The 13,671-nt window shown below is 41.9% G+C and overlaps 1 protein-coding gene across 1 annotated transcript; it reads left to right on the top strand.

Annotated features, from left to right (window-relative positions):
* The first annotated feature begins 2,595 nt into the window (after positions 1-2,595).
* LOC123426521 (chloroplast stem-loop binding protein of 41 kDa b, chloroplastic-like) lies at positions 2,596-3,865 on the top strand. Its single transcript, XM_045110361.1, has 5 exons — positions 2,596-2,601; positions 2,663-2,884; positions 2,981-3,097; positions 3,212-3,301; positions 3,391-3,865. Exons 1-5 carry the CDS (start codon positions 2,596-2,598, stop codon positions 3,565-3,567), a joined length of 612 nt encoding a protein of 203 aa, XP_044966296.1. The 3' UTR covers positions 3,568-3,865.
* The last annotated feature ends 9,806 nt before the right edge of the window (positions 3,866-13,671 follow it).

The following is a 13,671-nucleotide window of genomic DNA, read 5'->3' as shown; positions in this document are numbered from 1 at the left end:
CTTGAAACATAATTATACTGCATACATTTAGTGGATACTATTGTTTGAGTAAAAACAAAATTCAAACTTCTAATTACATACTAGATTTAGATTGTTTCCTTAAAAACCAAGAGTTCTTTTTTTGATGCCTGGTTGGCTTTCATTTAGTAAGGGGTGTAGTACAAGGTGTTTCTCAAAAATACAGGGTAGTACAACTGCATACGTACTGTATGCAGGAAAGAGGAAACACACAGTGGACAAGAACCGAAGCATCTCTAATATGGCTCCCCTGGTCTTTTATATCTGCTGGTTAAAAGTTAAAACCCAAGATATCTTTTGAGGTTCGGAGTAGTTGTTTACTAGAGCAGACTCCAAGAACATTCTAATCATGGGGGGCACCAGGTTCGTTGGTCTCTTCCTGTACAGGAAACTTGTCCAGGAGGGACACCAGGTCAGTATGTGCATACATTTCTCATAGTACAAAGAATGGCTCCTTAGGCTAAATATGACCTGCAATGTTTTGATAGTACCGGCACATCGATTTTATGAGTCCACTAAAAAGATAAATTTATTTCAGGTCACATTGTTCACCAGAGGAAAGGCACCCATAACCCAGCAGTTGCGAGGTGAATCAGATGCAGAGTATGCAGAGTTCTCTTCCAAGGCATGCCGTTTCCTACCATCCTGTCCTTGCTTCACTTGTTCTCCTTTATTTGCATATCACTCATGATATTTAGGATGGTTTTTGCGTATAGGTGCTGCATTTGAAAGGTGATAGGAAAGACTTTGATTTCGTCAAGACAAGCCTTTCTTTACAAATGTCGTCTATGATATTAATGGTAAGCCAGACAGCTACAATAGGAGTACTCTCTTTCTTTACAAATGCAGCAGCACCGTATTTTATTGATTAAGCAAGGAAGTTAAATTACATGGAGTAGTTACAAGCATTTAAGGATCAGCAGTCTAGAAGAAGATTCAAAGGTGCTCCCGGTCTATCTTTCGGAACTCGGAGCTTTGCAACATAGGGGTCTGCGATGGTGTAATTGAATCGACAATCTGTCCTCGGCGAGCACTGAAAACTTGGTTAACGGTTCCTTCCCGGGGTATCCCCTTCGGCCTATCCTTTTCATGCTCATCGTGGATTTTCTTTGCTCGCCAGTTCAATCTTGCTTGGTCTGAACTCTGAGGGCATCCTTGTTCCCTTAGGAAACTTGTCCAGGAGGGACACCATGTCAGTATGTGCATACATTTCTGATAGTACAAAGAATGGCTCCTTAGGCTAAATATGACCTGCAATGTTTTGATAGTATCGGCACATCGATTTTATGAGTCCACTAAAAAGATGAATTTATTTCAGGTCACATTGTTCACCAGAGGAAAGGCACCCATAACCCAGCAGTTGCCAGGTGAATCAGATGCAGAGTATGCAGAGTTCTCTTCCAAGGCATGCCGTTTCCTACCATCCTGTCCTTGCTTCACTTGTTCACCTTTATTTGCATATCACTCATGATATTTAGGATGGTTTTTGCGTATAGGTGTTGCATTTGAAAGGTGATAGGAAAGACTTTGATTTCGTCAAGACAAGCCTTTCTGCTAAGGGCTTTAATGTCGTCTATGATATTAATGGTAAGCCAGACAGCTACAATAGGAGTACTCTCTTTCTTTACAAATGCAGCAGCACCATATTTTATTGATTAAGCAAGGAAGTTAAATTACATGGAGTAGTTACAAGCATTTAAGGATCAGCAGTCTAGAAGAAGATTCAAGGGTGCTCCCGGTCTATCTTTCGAAACTCGGAGCTTTGCAACATAGGGGTCTGCGATGGTGTAATTGGATCGACAATCTGTTATCCTCGGCGAGCACTGAAAACTTGGTTAACGGTTCCTTCCCGGGGTATCCCCTCCGGCCTATCCTTTTCATGCTCATCGTGGATTTTCTTTGCTCGCCGGTTCAATCTTGCTTGGTCTGAACTCTGAAGGCATCCTTGTTCCCTTTGGTTCGTGGATGGTTAAGCATAGAACTTTGGTCTATGCCGATGATGCCGTGATTTTTATCCACCCTGATATTGAAGATGTCAGTGTGGTCAACAGTCTCCTAGATCCCTTTGGCCGGGAAACTGGTCCTTCAACCATCATCGCCAAGAGCAGTATTTTGCTTATTACATGTGACCACGTTGACCTGAATGCTATTAGGGTCTAATATACTAAGTAGATATTTCTGGTACACCACACAAATGTTTGTTCATAACTACTAACCAGATGTAAATAAGCGTGTCAATTAGTATCACAACACATGAAGATTGCTTCTGAAATGCAAAATGGCACTTCCCCAGCTGAAACTATCATCTCTGATATCTCCCAAATGTTGTAACTCTTTTGTGTCATGGTGTTTCAGGACGCGAGGCCACTGAAGTATCCCCATACTAGAAGCGTTGCCAAACCTGGAACAATAAGCTGGTTACTTTTTCGGATGCAAAACAAGATATTTGCAAATTCAGTGCCCTGAACTATCTAGCATTCTGGTACTATTTTCAGGTTTATCTATTGCTCATCAGCAGGAGTCTACCTTAAGTCAGACCTTCTCCCACACTTTGAGGTATATTTCCATACCACTCACATGGATGTCAACATGAAGTCGTCACCATTACTGACTCGTGGCAAGCATATGCCCATCCAACCGGTAGACCGACGCTGTGGACCCAAAAAGTCGGCATAAGGGAAAGCTGGAGACACAGAGCCTGCTGGAGACGAGCGGCGTGAACTGGACGTCCATCAGACCGGTCTACATCTACGGCCCTCTCAACTACAACCCCGTGGAGGAGTGGTTCTTCCACCGGCTCAAGGCTGGTCGCCCGATCCCCATCCCTAACGCTGGGAACCAGATCACCCAGCTCGGCCATGTCAAGGTCTATGCATTGACATGCATGCGGTGAATTGCTGCTATCGGGTTGTATGTCGTAGAAGCCATCTTCTGTACTGTCTTGTGCTTGGTTTTGCAACAGGATTTGGCGATGGCCTTCATCAAGGTCCTCGGCAACCCCAAGGCGAGCAAGCAGGTGTACAACATCTCCGGCAGCAAGTATGTCACCTTCGACGGGATAGCACGGGCATGCGCAAAGGTCATATATATGAACAAGATGTTCCTCGTGTGCAAACAACTCCATGTCCGTGGGTAATTCACTTAGATTCTAACTATACATCATTTTTCGCTTGGTGTTTGATATGTAATGCAGGCTGGAGGGTTTCCTGAGCTGGAGATCATCCACTACAAACCCAAGGACTTCGATTTCGGCAAGAAGAAGGCCTTCCCCTTCAGAGACCAGGTATTCCTTGATTTCTTCCACGTCTTGCTCTGGAAAAGTACAACCATTATAGTGTCGCTGACCGACACTGCATGATGCAACGATGGCAACATTTCTTCGCGTCGGTGGAGAAGGCCAGCAAGGACCTCGGGGTTACGCCGGAGTACGACCTCCTCGACGGCTTGACGGACTCGTACAACCTTGACTTCGACCGCGGGACCTTCAGGAAGGAGGCTGACTTCACCACAGACGACATGATCCTCGGCAAGAAGCTCGTGAGCATCTGAGGCGTGCATGGACGGGCTCATGGCAGTGCAAAGCGTGTGGCAACAGCGTGTGCGGCGTGCATATGTAGCACAGGGAAGACGATCTCAGTTTTGGGATGTAGGTTGAGGTTCACTCATCCGATGAAATGTACTACTGACACCTAATTCTCTCCTCGTGTCATTTGCTTTACTTCGGTTCAGTTTATACGTGGTTTTCTTTTTGTAATGATATATTGGTTTTCTAAGATCGGAACTGAATTTGACCACTCAAGATTTTGAAAATCAAATCCGATGGATAGAAACATTCCGTTTAAGAGCATCTCTAGCAAACCCGGTATAAGTGATCAAACCCTTTTAATTTTTGTGTTTTACAGTTTTGATTTAAATAAGTGTTTATAATAAACCGTAAAAGTGGTCCAATCCATCAAAAAATTAACGGCCATCGAAAATGCACACCAGAAACCTTTATATTTGAAGGTTGGAAGGCCGAACTGAGGGGGCTCCCTATACCGGTCAAACCTCGTCGGAGTAAACACGTCGCCGTGGAGTTTGTTGTAATTCGTTCTAAATTCATTTTAGATATGTTATCTAGCCCTTTTTTTGTGTCTATGTGAACGCATATATTCCTCTTGTATCCATCTTTGATGGATGCCTATATCATGATGCTTTTAGTTTTCACTAGCTATCCTCAGTTTTTGGAGCATGGTGTAACTTAATTTATTTCTTCACAGGATGGAGGTAGCCTATTGAATCTACCTGCATCTTCATATGGTATCAAGTATACATGAGATTCGTTAGTTTTCATGCGCAGGAGGCGGAGACAGTCTTCGAGCGGCGGGGCGGAGGCCGCGGTCGGCGCGGACGGCGTGGTGGCGGCCGGGGAGGAAGTCCTGCCGGAGATGGGGGGAGAGGTGAGCAGGTGGCGCGAGGGGGACGGGGGCTTAGGGTTTGGAGCAGGGAGGGAGCCGCGAACCATGGGAGTAGGAGGCGTGCATGAGCGAGCGAGGAGGGCGGCTCCGGTGACGGCTGCGTCAGAGAGGAGGGGCGGCGACGGTGGCAGCACAGGTGAGCTTCAGAGTGGATAGCGGTGGGAGTGTGAGGGGATGAGTGGATAGCACGGGAGTGTGAGGGGATGGGGAAGGGGATGAGGTGGTGACCGGTGAGTGAAGATAGAGTGAGGTCGGGCAGAGACTTGGCCAGGGTGATTTTTTTGCCTAAAAAGGGGACAAGTCTGTATTATACTTTAGCTGAATTTTTACCTACGTCTGTACGTGACACTGAATCATAAAAATTCAGCTGGCTAATTCATATTATGAAAATAGAAAGGGGCATGTCATAAGTGAAGTAGTTTGGATTGTAAAATTGTTTTTTGTTGCGACGCTGAAGTATATATTAGAGCATATTAAGCAAGGTATTTAGACAACATGCCAACACACGGGCATCTATTTGTTCTCCGACGCAGGATGTATACAAAGAAAGCTTGGCGCATGTAGTACAAATAGTAGGCATTTGTTATGTCTATTATACATGTGATTATGTGTTTTAATTTGTAAGTTTAGTTATCACGAACTTGGTTTGTATCCACTATGTACATGAACGTTTCGTCATGTTTGTTTGTGTCTATGGCATTTTAACGGATGTGCTAATTTTATCATTGTTTTAGTTATTATCTACATTCCAAAACAAGAGTTTGTCCATGCTCATAGATTTTCATTTACCTTTAACATTGTTTTCTTCCTAAAATATATTCAATATAAAAACGAGCATCTAAAATATCCAAATTCCATGTTATGATTTTATCAAGTGATTTTTTAATATATTATTTCGTATGCCGTGGCAACGCACGGGCATTTAACTAGTCTCCCATAAATGATGTACTACCACCATCCCAAAATTAAAAATGACTTAACTTTATACTTTCTCCGTTTTTAAATATAAGTCTTTTAAGCGATTTCACTAACGGATTACATACAGAGTAATATGAATGAATCTACACTTTAAAGTATGTCTATATACATCTGAATGTAGTCCTCTAGTGGAATATTTAAAAGGACTTATATTATGAAACGGAGGGAGTATTAAAGTTAATATTAATCTGAGCTTAACTCCTGCTCGTCCTCGAGTAGTGAAGTGATAAAGAATGAAGTTTTGATGCTTTCATGCTACCTAGCATAGATGTCCTTTGTAACTCCTCTTATGTGATGTGAATGTTCAGATCCATTAGATTCAAAACAATAGTTTGTTATTGGAGTGGAGACAATAATAATTCAAGCAAACTAGCAAGGTAATCATGAACTTTCAAAATAACAAGGCCAAAAGAAGATAGTGATGGTGGAAGGTGAAAGTGCATCTAAATCATGGACTCAACATTAGTCATGAAGAACTCATATACTTGTTGCAAAAGTTTTAGTAGTAATCGAAACAAAGCATTCAACGCATACTCCTAGGGGAAGGGTTGGTAGGTATAAACCATCGCGCGATCCCGACCGCCACACAAAGGATGACAATCAATAGACTAATCATGCTCAGACTTCATCACATAGCGGTTCACCATACGTGCATGCTACGGGAATCACTAACTTCAACACAAGTATTTCTAGATCCACAACACCTTACTATCATAAGTTCAATATTACCACAACTACAACTCAGAACTAATTGAGATGAATCAAACTTCTCTAACTATTCAATGCACATGAAGGTGGAAGTTTTCATATCCCTTTGGATAACTACCACTTTTGAGACTACTTTCATAGCATAGATCAATTACCAAGCCACGCACCGTCGTGCTCTAAAAGATATAAGTGAAGCACATAGAGCAAAATCAACTAGCTCAAAAGATATAAGTGAAGCACATATGAGCTGAATTGTCTACCAAAGGATATAAGTGAAGCTCGACAAAATCACGGTGAGTGCATGTATCTCTCTCTAGGTGTGAAGCAAGGATGATTGTGACACAACAAAAATAAAAGACTCCTACGATACAAGACGCTCCAAGCAAAACACATAACATGTGGTGAATAAAAATATAGCCCCAAGTAACGTTACCGATGGATTGAAGACGAAAGAGGGGATGCCTTCCCGGGGCATCCCCAAGCTTAGGCTTTTATGGCATCCTTGAATCATCTTGGGGTGCCTTGGGCATCCCCAAGCTTGAGCTCTTGCCACTCTTTATCTTTTTGTCCATAAGAACTTGACCCAAAACATGAAAACTTCACAACACGAAACTTAAACAGAAACTCGTGATAACATTAGTTTAGGAAAGCAAAACCACCACTTCCTTAGGTACTGTAGAAAACTTAAATTATACTTATATTGATGTTGGGTTACTTTATTTTCAATCTTCCATGGCTAATACCCCCCGATACTATCCATAGTTTCATCAAAATAAGCAACCAACACAACAAAAACAGAATCTTTTAACAGTAGACCAGTTTGTAGCAATCTGTATACTTCGTATACTTCTGGTACTTCAAAAATTCTGAAACATTACGACAGTCTGAAGAATTTGCGTAGAAATCAGAAGCAAAAAGAATCAACTCAAAATCACTTACAGGGAAAAAATTAAAATTCTTTTCGTGAGCAGAAAGTTTCTGTCTTTTCCAGCATGACCAAACGATCATCCCCAAGACTAATCATAACGGTTTTGCTTGGCACAAACGCAAAAAGAAACACAAAAAACACAATCATAACAGAATTATGAAAGTGTGGAAAACAAAAAATAGAAATAAAAAGGATAGATTCGTTGGGTTGCCTCCCAACAAGCGCTATTGTTTAACGCCCTTAGCTAGGCAGAAGGTGATGGAATCACGTATAGTCATCTTTGGTGCTCAAACCATAAGTAGCATGACCATTTATCATCTTAAGATATTCATCTTTATTGGATGACTCACCACTAGCTTTAGGAACAAAAACAGACTTGACGGTTGAAAGGATCGATATGGTTGACTAGAGGGGGGGTGAATAGGCAACTACCAATTTTTAGCTTTTCTAAATAAACAAGGAGTAGCAATCATAAAGGTTCACTAACATGACACTAGGTGGACAACCTATATGATGCTACTTAGCAACGAGTAAAGAAACACGTAAGAGATACTCTACAACACCAACAAATACAAAGTAAAGGTAAGATATAACCACAAGTGGAACCGATGAAGACGAGGATGTGTTACCGAAGTTCCTTCCCTTTGACAGGAAGTACGTCTCCGTTGGAGCGGTGTGGAGGCACAATGCTCCCCAATAAGCCACTAGGGACACCGTATTCTCCTCACGCCCTCGCACAATGCAAGGTCATCAACACCAGCGGCAAAAGTGCATCATCATCATCATAGGTTTAAATCCATCTATCAAAAGTGCAACGCCCCAAGCAAGGTTTTCGGCCTGCAAATTAAAATGCACATGAATATCATTCATGCAGGTCATCAACACCAGCAGCATTGTGAACCGTGATACAATCATCATCATCATCATCGGCTTCTTTGCCGACGTCGTGAAGCGGTGAAGTATCGTTGTTGAGAGCACGACCAGAAGTACCTTCATTGCCTCCCATGTCGGTCATGTTGCCGCCATAGCCACCTCCATAGCCAGCCATCGTGTTGCCGCCAAAGCTAACTCCCATGTTGCCATGGAAGCCACCTCCCATGCCACCAAAAGCCACCTTCCATGTTGCCACCGAAGCACCTCCCATGTTTCACCATTCATGGCACCTCCCATCATGTTCATGTAGCCACCCATGGCACCTCCCATGGCACCTCCCATGGTACCTCACATGCCTCCTCCCATCATCATTTGCATCATGAGCATTTGCTTCTTCATGAGAATTTCATCGCGACAAAGTTCAACAAAGGCCTTTGCCTTGGGATCAAGAGTAGATGTGTCCATAAACATTTACTTGAGTGCCTTTTCCTCGACCACCTTCATCTCCTCGGCCGCGGCCTTTTTCTCCTCTAGCTCCACCTTCCTCTCCTCAATCGCCGCCAACCTCTCCTCTATCATCGCCATCTTCTCTTCGGTCGCCGCCCTCCGCCGCTCGGCCTCACTCCTCTCATCTATTTCCTTGAGCTTCAACATTCTTTTTTCCCCGCCATACTCATACGTCTCAAACGTATCTATAATTTTTTATGGTTTCATGTTGTTATCTTGTCAACTTTGGATGTTTTATATACCTTTCATATCTTTTTTTGGGACTAACTTATTAATTCAATGCCAGTTCCTGTTTTTTCTGTGTTTTTGACTCTTTTTAGATCTGATTTTGGAACGGAGTCCAAACGGAATAAAATCCCCGAAATAATTTTTTCCAGAACAGAAGAAGATCGGGGGACTTGAGGGCCAATGCAGGAGGCCCACAGGGAGCCCACAAGCCCTGATGCTGCGGCCAAGGGGGGCCGCGGCGACCAGGCTTGTGGCCTCCCTGACGCTCCCCTGCCCTAGCTCTTTGGCCTATATATTCCCTAAAATCCCAGAAAAAATCAGGGCATCCACAAAAACACTTTTTCGTCGCCGCAAGCTTTCGTTTTCGCGAGATCTCATCTGGAGATCCTTCCCGGTGCACTGCCGGAGGGGACTTTGGAGTTGGAGGGCTTCTACATCAACATCATCGCCTCTCCAATGACTCGTGAGTAATCTACTTCAGACCTACGTGTCCGTAGTTAGTAGCTATATTGCTTCTTCTCTCTGTTGGATCTTCAATACAAAGTTCTCCATGATCTTCATGGAGATCTATCCGATGTGATCCTCTTTGGCGGTGTGTTTGTAGAGATCCGATGAATTGTGGATTTGTGATCAGATTATCTATGATTTATATTTGAGTCTTTGCTGATTTCTTATATGCATGATTTGATATCCTTGTAAGTCTCTCCGAGTCTTGGGTTTTGTTTGGCCAACTAGATCTATGATTCTTGCAATGGGAGAAGTGCTTGGTTTTGGGTTCATACCGTGCAGTGACCTTTCCCACTGACAGAAAGGGCAGCAAGGCACGCATCGTGTTGTTGCCATCAAGGGTAACAAGATGGGCTTTTATCATAGATTTGAGATTGTCCATCTACATCATGTCATCTTGCTTAAGGCGTTACTATGTTCTTATGAACTCAATACACTAGATGCATGCTGGATAGCGGTCGACGTGTGGAGTAATAGTAGTAGATGCAGAAAGTATCGCTCTACTTGTTTTGGACGTGATGCCTATAGATATGATAATTGCCATAGATAACATCATGACTTTGTGCGGTTCTATCAATTGCTCGACAGTAATTCGTTCACCCACGTCTACTTGCTTTCATGAGAGATGCCACTAGTGAACACTACGGCCCCCGGGTCTATTCACAACTATCATCTCCACTTTTACTTTTACTTTGCTTTGTTTAATTTTTTGCTTTCAGTTCCCACTTTGCAAACAATCTATAAGGGATTGACAACCCCTTCATAGCATTGGGTGCAAGCTCTTTGTGTTTGTGCAAGTACTTGTGACTTGACGCGATCCTCCTACTGGATTGATACCTTGGTTCTCAAACTGAGGGGAATACTTACCGTCATTGTGCTACAACACCCTTTCCTCTTAAAGGGAACACCAATGCAAGGCTCCAAGGCCGTGAGGGAATCCTTTGCATATTTGCCAAGGAAGTCCCTATAGGTGTAGCCCGTAGCAGAAGGATTCCTCGCACCGTTGCCAGGGAAGGTCTTTTGTTGCCGTAGTAGAAGTATTTCTGGCGCCGTTGCCAGGGAGAGATCAAGTCAAGATCTATCCAAGTAGGTGTCACAAACTCATCTCTTGCATTTACATTTTTTGCCAGTTGCCTCTCGTTTTCCTCTCTCCCACTTCACATTTGCCGTTTTCATTTTCCTTTCTCCTTTGCCGTTTTCTTTTGCCTTTTTGCCATTTTCCTTTGCCAGTTTTCTTGCTTGCTTGTGTTCTTGTTTGTTTGTTGAAGTCATCATGGCTGAAAACACCAAACTTTGTGACTTCTGGAATACTAATAATAATGATTTTATTAGTACTCCGATTGCTCCCGCCACTAGTGCGGGATCTTATGAAATCAACGCTGCCTTACTGAATCTTGTTATGAAAGAGCAATTCTCTCGCCTTCCTAGTGAAGATGTCGCATCCCATCTCAATACCTTCATTGAGCTTTGCGATATTCAAAAGAAAAGATATGTGGATAATGACGTGATTAAACTGAAGCTTTTTTCCTTTCTCGTTGTGAGATCGTGCGAAAACTTGGTTTTCTTCTTTGCCTAAAAGTAGTATCGATTCTTGGAATAAGTGCAAAGTTGCTTACATATCCAAGTATTTTCCGTCGGCTAAGATTATCTCTCTCCGTAATGATATCATGAATTTCAAGCAACTTGATCATGAACACGTTGCACAATCTTGGGAGAGGATGAAGTTAATGATTAGAAATTGTCCCGCTCATGGCTTGAGTTTGTGGATGATTATACAAATCTTTTACGTTGGTTTGAATTTTGCTTCTCGCAATATCTTGGACTACGCCTCAGGTGGAACGTTCATGGAAATCACGTTAGGAGAAGCTACAAAACTCCTAGACAATAACATGACCAACTACTCTCAGTGGCACACTGAAAGGTCAGTTGCTAGCAAAAAGGTACACGCTATAGAAGAAATTAACTCGCTTAGTGCTAAGATGGACGAGTTAATGAATTTGGTTGCTAGTAGAAATGCTCCTTTAGATCCTAATGACATGCCACTATCTTCCTTGATTGAGAGTAGCAACTCTAGTTTGGACGTTAATTTTGTTGGTAGGAACAATTTTGGCAACAACAATGCTTTTAGAGGAAACTATGTTCCTAGGTCTTTTCCTAGTAACTCCTCTAACAACTATGGCAATTCCTACAACAACACTTATGGAAATCATAACAAATTACCCTCTGATTTAGAGAGTAATATCAAAGAGTTCATCAACTCTCAAAAGATTTTCAATGCGTCCATAGAGGAAAAACTACTCAAGATAGACGATTTGGCTAAGAGCGTTGATAGGATGTCTTGTGATATTGATGCTTTCAAAGTTAGATGTGCTCCTCCCAAGGTCAACTTGGATGAAACTTTAAAAACTATGCGTGTCTCCATGAATGAGAGCAAAGAAAGAACCGCCAAAATTCGCGCTAGGCATGAATGGTTTAAAAGGGTGCGTTCTAGTGATGCAAATCACGAAGATCTTAAAGTGCTTGGTGTGACTCCTCATGAATCTTTGTTTTCGCGTGTCAAACCTATTGATGAAGGGTGTGGATATGAATCCACTTTGGTTGAAAAACGCCCCAATGATTCGGAGTCCGCCTATCTTGATGATAAAGGTGTGGAGAGTGGAGTAGAAGAAATCAAAATATTGGGTAGTAATGAAACTCCCACTTTGGATTTCAAGGAATTCAATTATGATAGTTGCTCCTTGTTTGAATGCATTTCCTTGATGCAATCCATTGCAAACTCTCCACATTCTTATATCCAAAGCAAAGCCTTTACCGCTCATATCGTAGATGCTATGATGAAATCTCTTGAAGAGAAACTCGAATTAGAAGTCTCTATACCTAGAAAACTTCATGATGAGTGGGAACCTACTATCAAAATCGAAATAAAAAACTGTGAATGCAATGCTTTGTGTGATTTGGGTGCTAGTGTTTCCGCGATTCCAAAATCTTTATGTGATATTCTCGATTTTCATGAGATTGAATAGTGTTCTCTTAATTTGCATCTTGCGGATTCTACTGTCAAGAAACCCATGGGAAGGATCAATGATGTTCTTATTGTTGAAAATTAGAACTATGTACCCGTGGATTTCATTGTACTTGACATAGATTGCAATCCTTCATGTCTCATTATTCTTGGTAGACCTTTCCTAAGGACTATTGGTGCTATCATCGATATGAAGGAAGGGAATATTAGATTTCAATTTCCTCTAAAGAAGGGCATTGAGAATTTTCCTAGAAAGAAACTAAGATTGCCTTATGAATCTATGATGAGGGATACTTATGGTTTGAGCACCAAAGATGACTATACGTGATTCCATCACCTTATGCCTAGCTAAGGGCGTTAAACAATAGTGCTTGTTCGGAGGCAACCCAATGAATCTATCCTTTTTCTTTATGTTTTGTGTTTTCCTCACTTTCATAATTCTGTTATTATTGTTTTTTTGTTTCTTTTGCGTTTGTGCCAGGTGAAACCATTATGATTAGTCTCGGGGATGATCGTTTGGTCATGCTGGAAAGACAGAAACTTTCTGCTCACGAAAAGAATTTTCGTTTTTATTCTGTAAGAGATTTTGAGTTGATTCTTTCTTTTGCTGATTGCTACGCAAATTCTTCAGACTGTCGTAATGTTTCAGAATTTTTGAAGTACCATAAGTATACGAAGTATACAAATTGCTACAGACTGGTCTGCTGTTAACAGATTTTGTTTTTGTTGAGTTGGTTGCTTATTTTGATGAAACTATGGATAGTATCGGGGGGTATTATCCATGGAAGATTGAAAATACAGTAACCCAACATCAACATAAGTAGAGTTTAAGTTTGCTACAGTACCTAAGGAAGTGGTGGTTTGCTTTCTTGTACTAATGTTATCACGAGTTTCTGTTTAAGTTTCATGTTGTGAAGTTTTCAAGTTTTGGGTGAAGTTCTTATGGACAAAAAGATAAAGAGTGGCAAGAGCTCAAGCTTGGGGATGCCCAAGGCACCCCAAGTTGATTCAAGTATGCCATAAAAGCCTAAGCTTGGGGATGCCCCGGGAAGGCATCCCCTCTTTCGTCTTCAATCCATCGGTAACGTTACTTGGGGCTATATTTTTATTCACCACATGTTATGTGTTTTGCTTGGAGGGTCTTCTATCGTAGGAGTCTTTTATTTTTGTTGTGTCACAATCTTACTTGCTGCACACCTAGAGAGAGACATGCACTCACCGTGATTTTGTCGAGCTTCACTTATATCCTTTGGTTAGACAATTCAGCTCACATGTGTTTCACTTATATCTTTTGAGCTAGTTGATTTTTCTCTTTGTGTTTCACTTCTATCTTTTAGAGCACGGAAGCGCGTGGCGTGGTAGTTGATATATACTATGAAAGTAGTCTCAATAGGGGTAGTTATCCAAAGGGATATCAAAACGTCCACCTTCATGTGCATTGAATA

The sequence above is a fragment of the Hordeum vulgare genome, chromosome 2H, assembly GCF_904849725.1.
Source record: "Hordeum vulgare subsp. vulgare chromosome 2H, MorexV3_pseudomolecules_assembly, whole genome shotgun sequence".
NCBI classification, from domain to species: Eukaryota; Viridiplantae; Streptophyta; class Magnoliopsida; order Poales; family Poaceae; genus Hordeum; species Hordeum vulgare.
Note: the sequence above shows the minus strand (reverse complement) of the source record. Positions and strands in the feature narration are given on the sequence as shown.

Bases quoted from the DNA above. Each gene is read 5' to 3' on its own strand.
- LOC123426521 (XM_045110361.1), top strand. The intron at 2,885-2,980 runs GTCTATGCATTG...GTTTTGCAACAG, and splicing joins CCCAGCTCGGCCATGTCAAG to GATTTGGCGATGGCCTTCAT. The intron at 3,302-3,390 runs GTATTCCTTGAT...CAACGATGGCAA, and splicing joins CCTTCCCCTTCAGAGACCAG to CATTTCTTCGCGTCGGTGGA.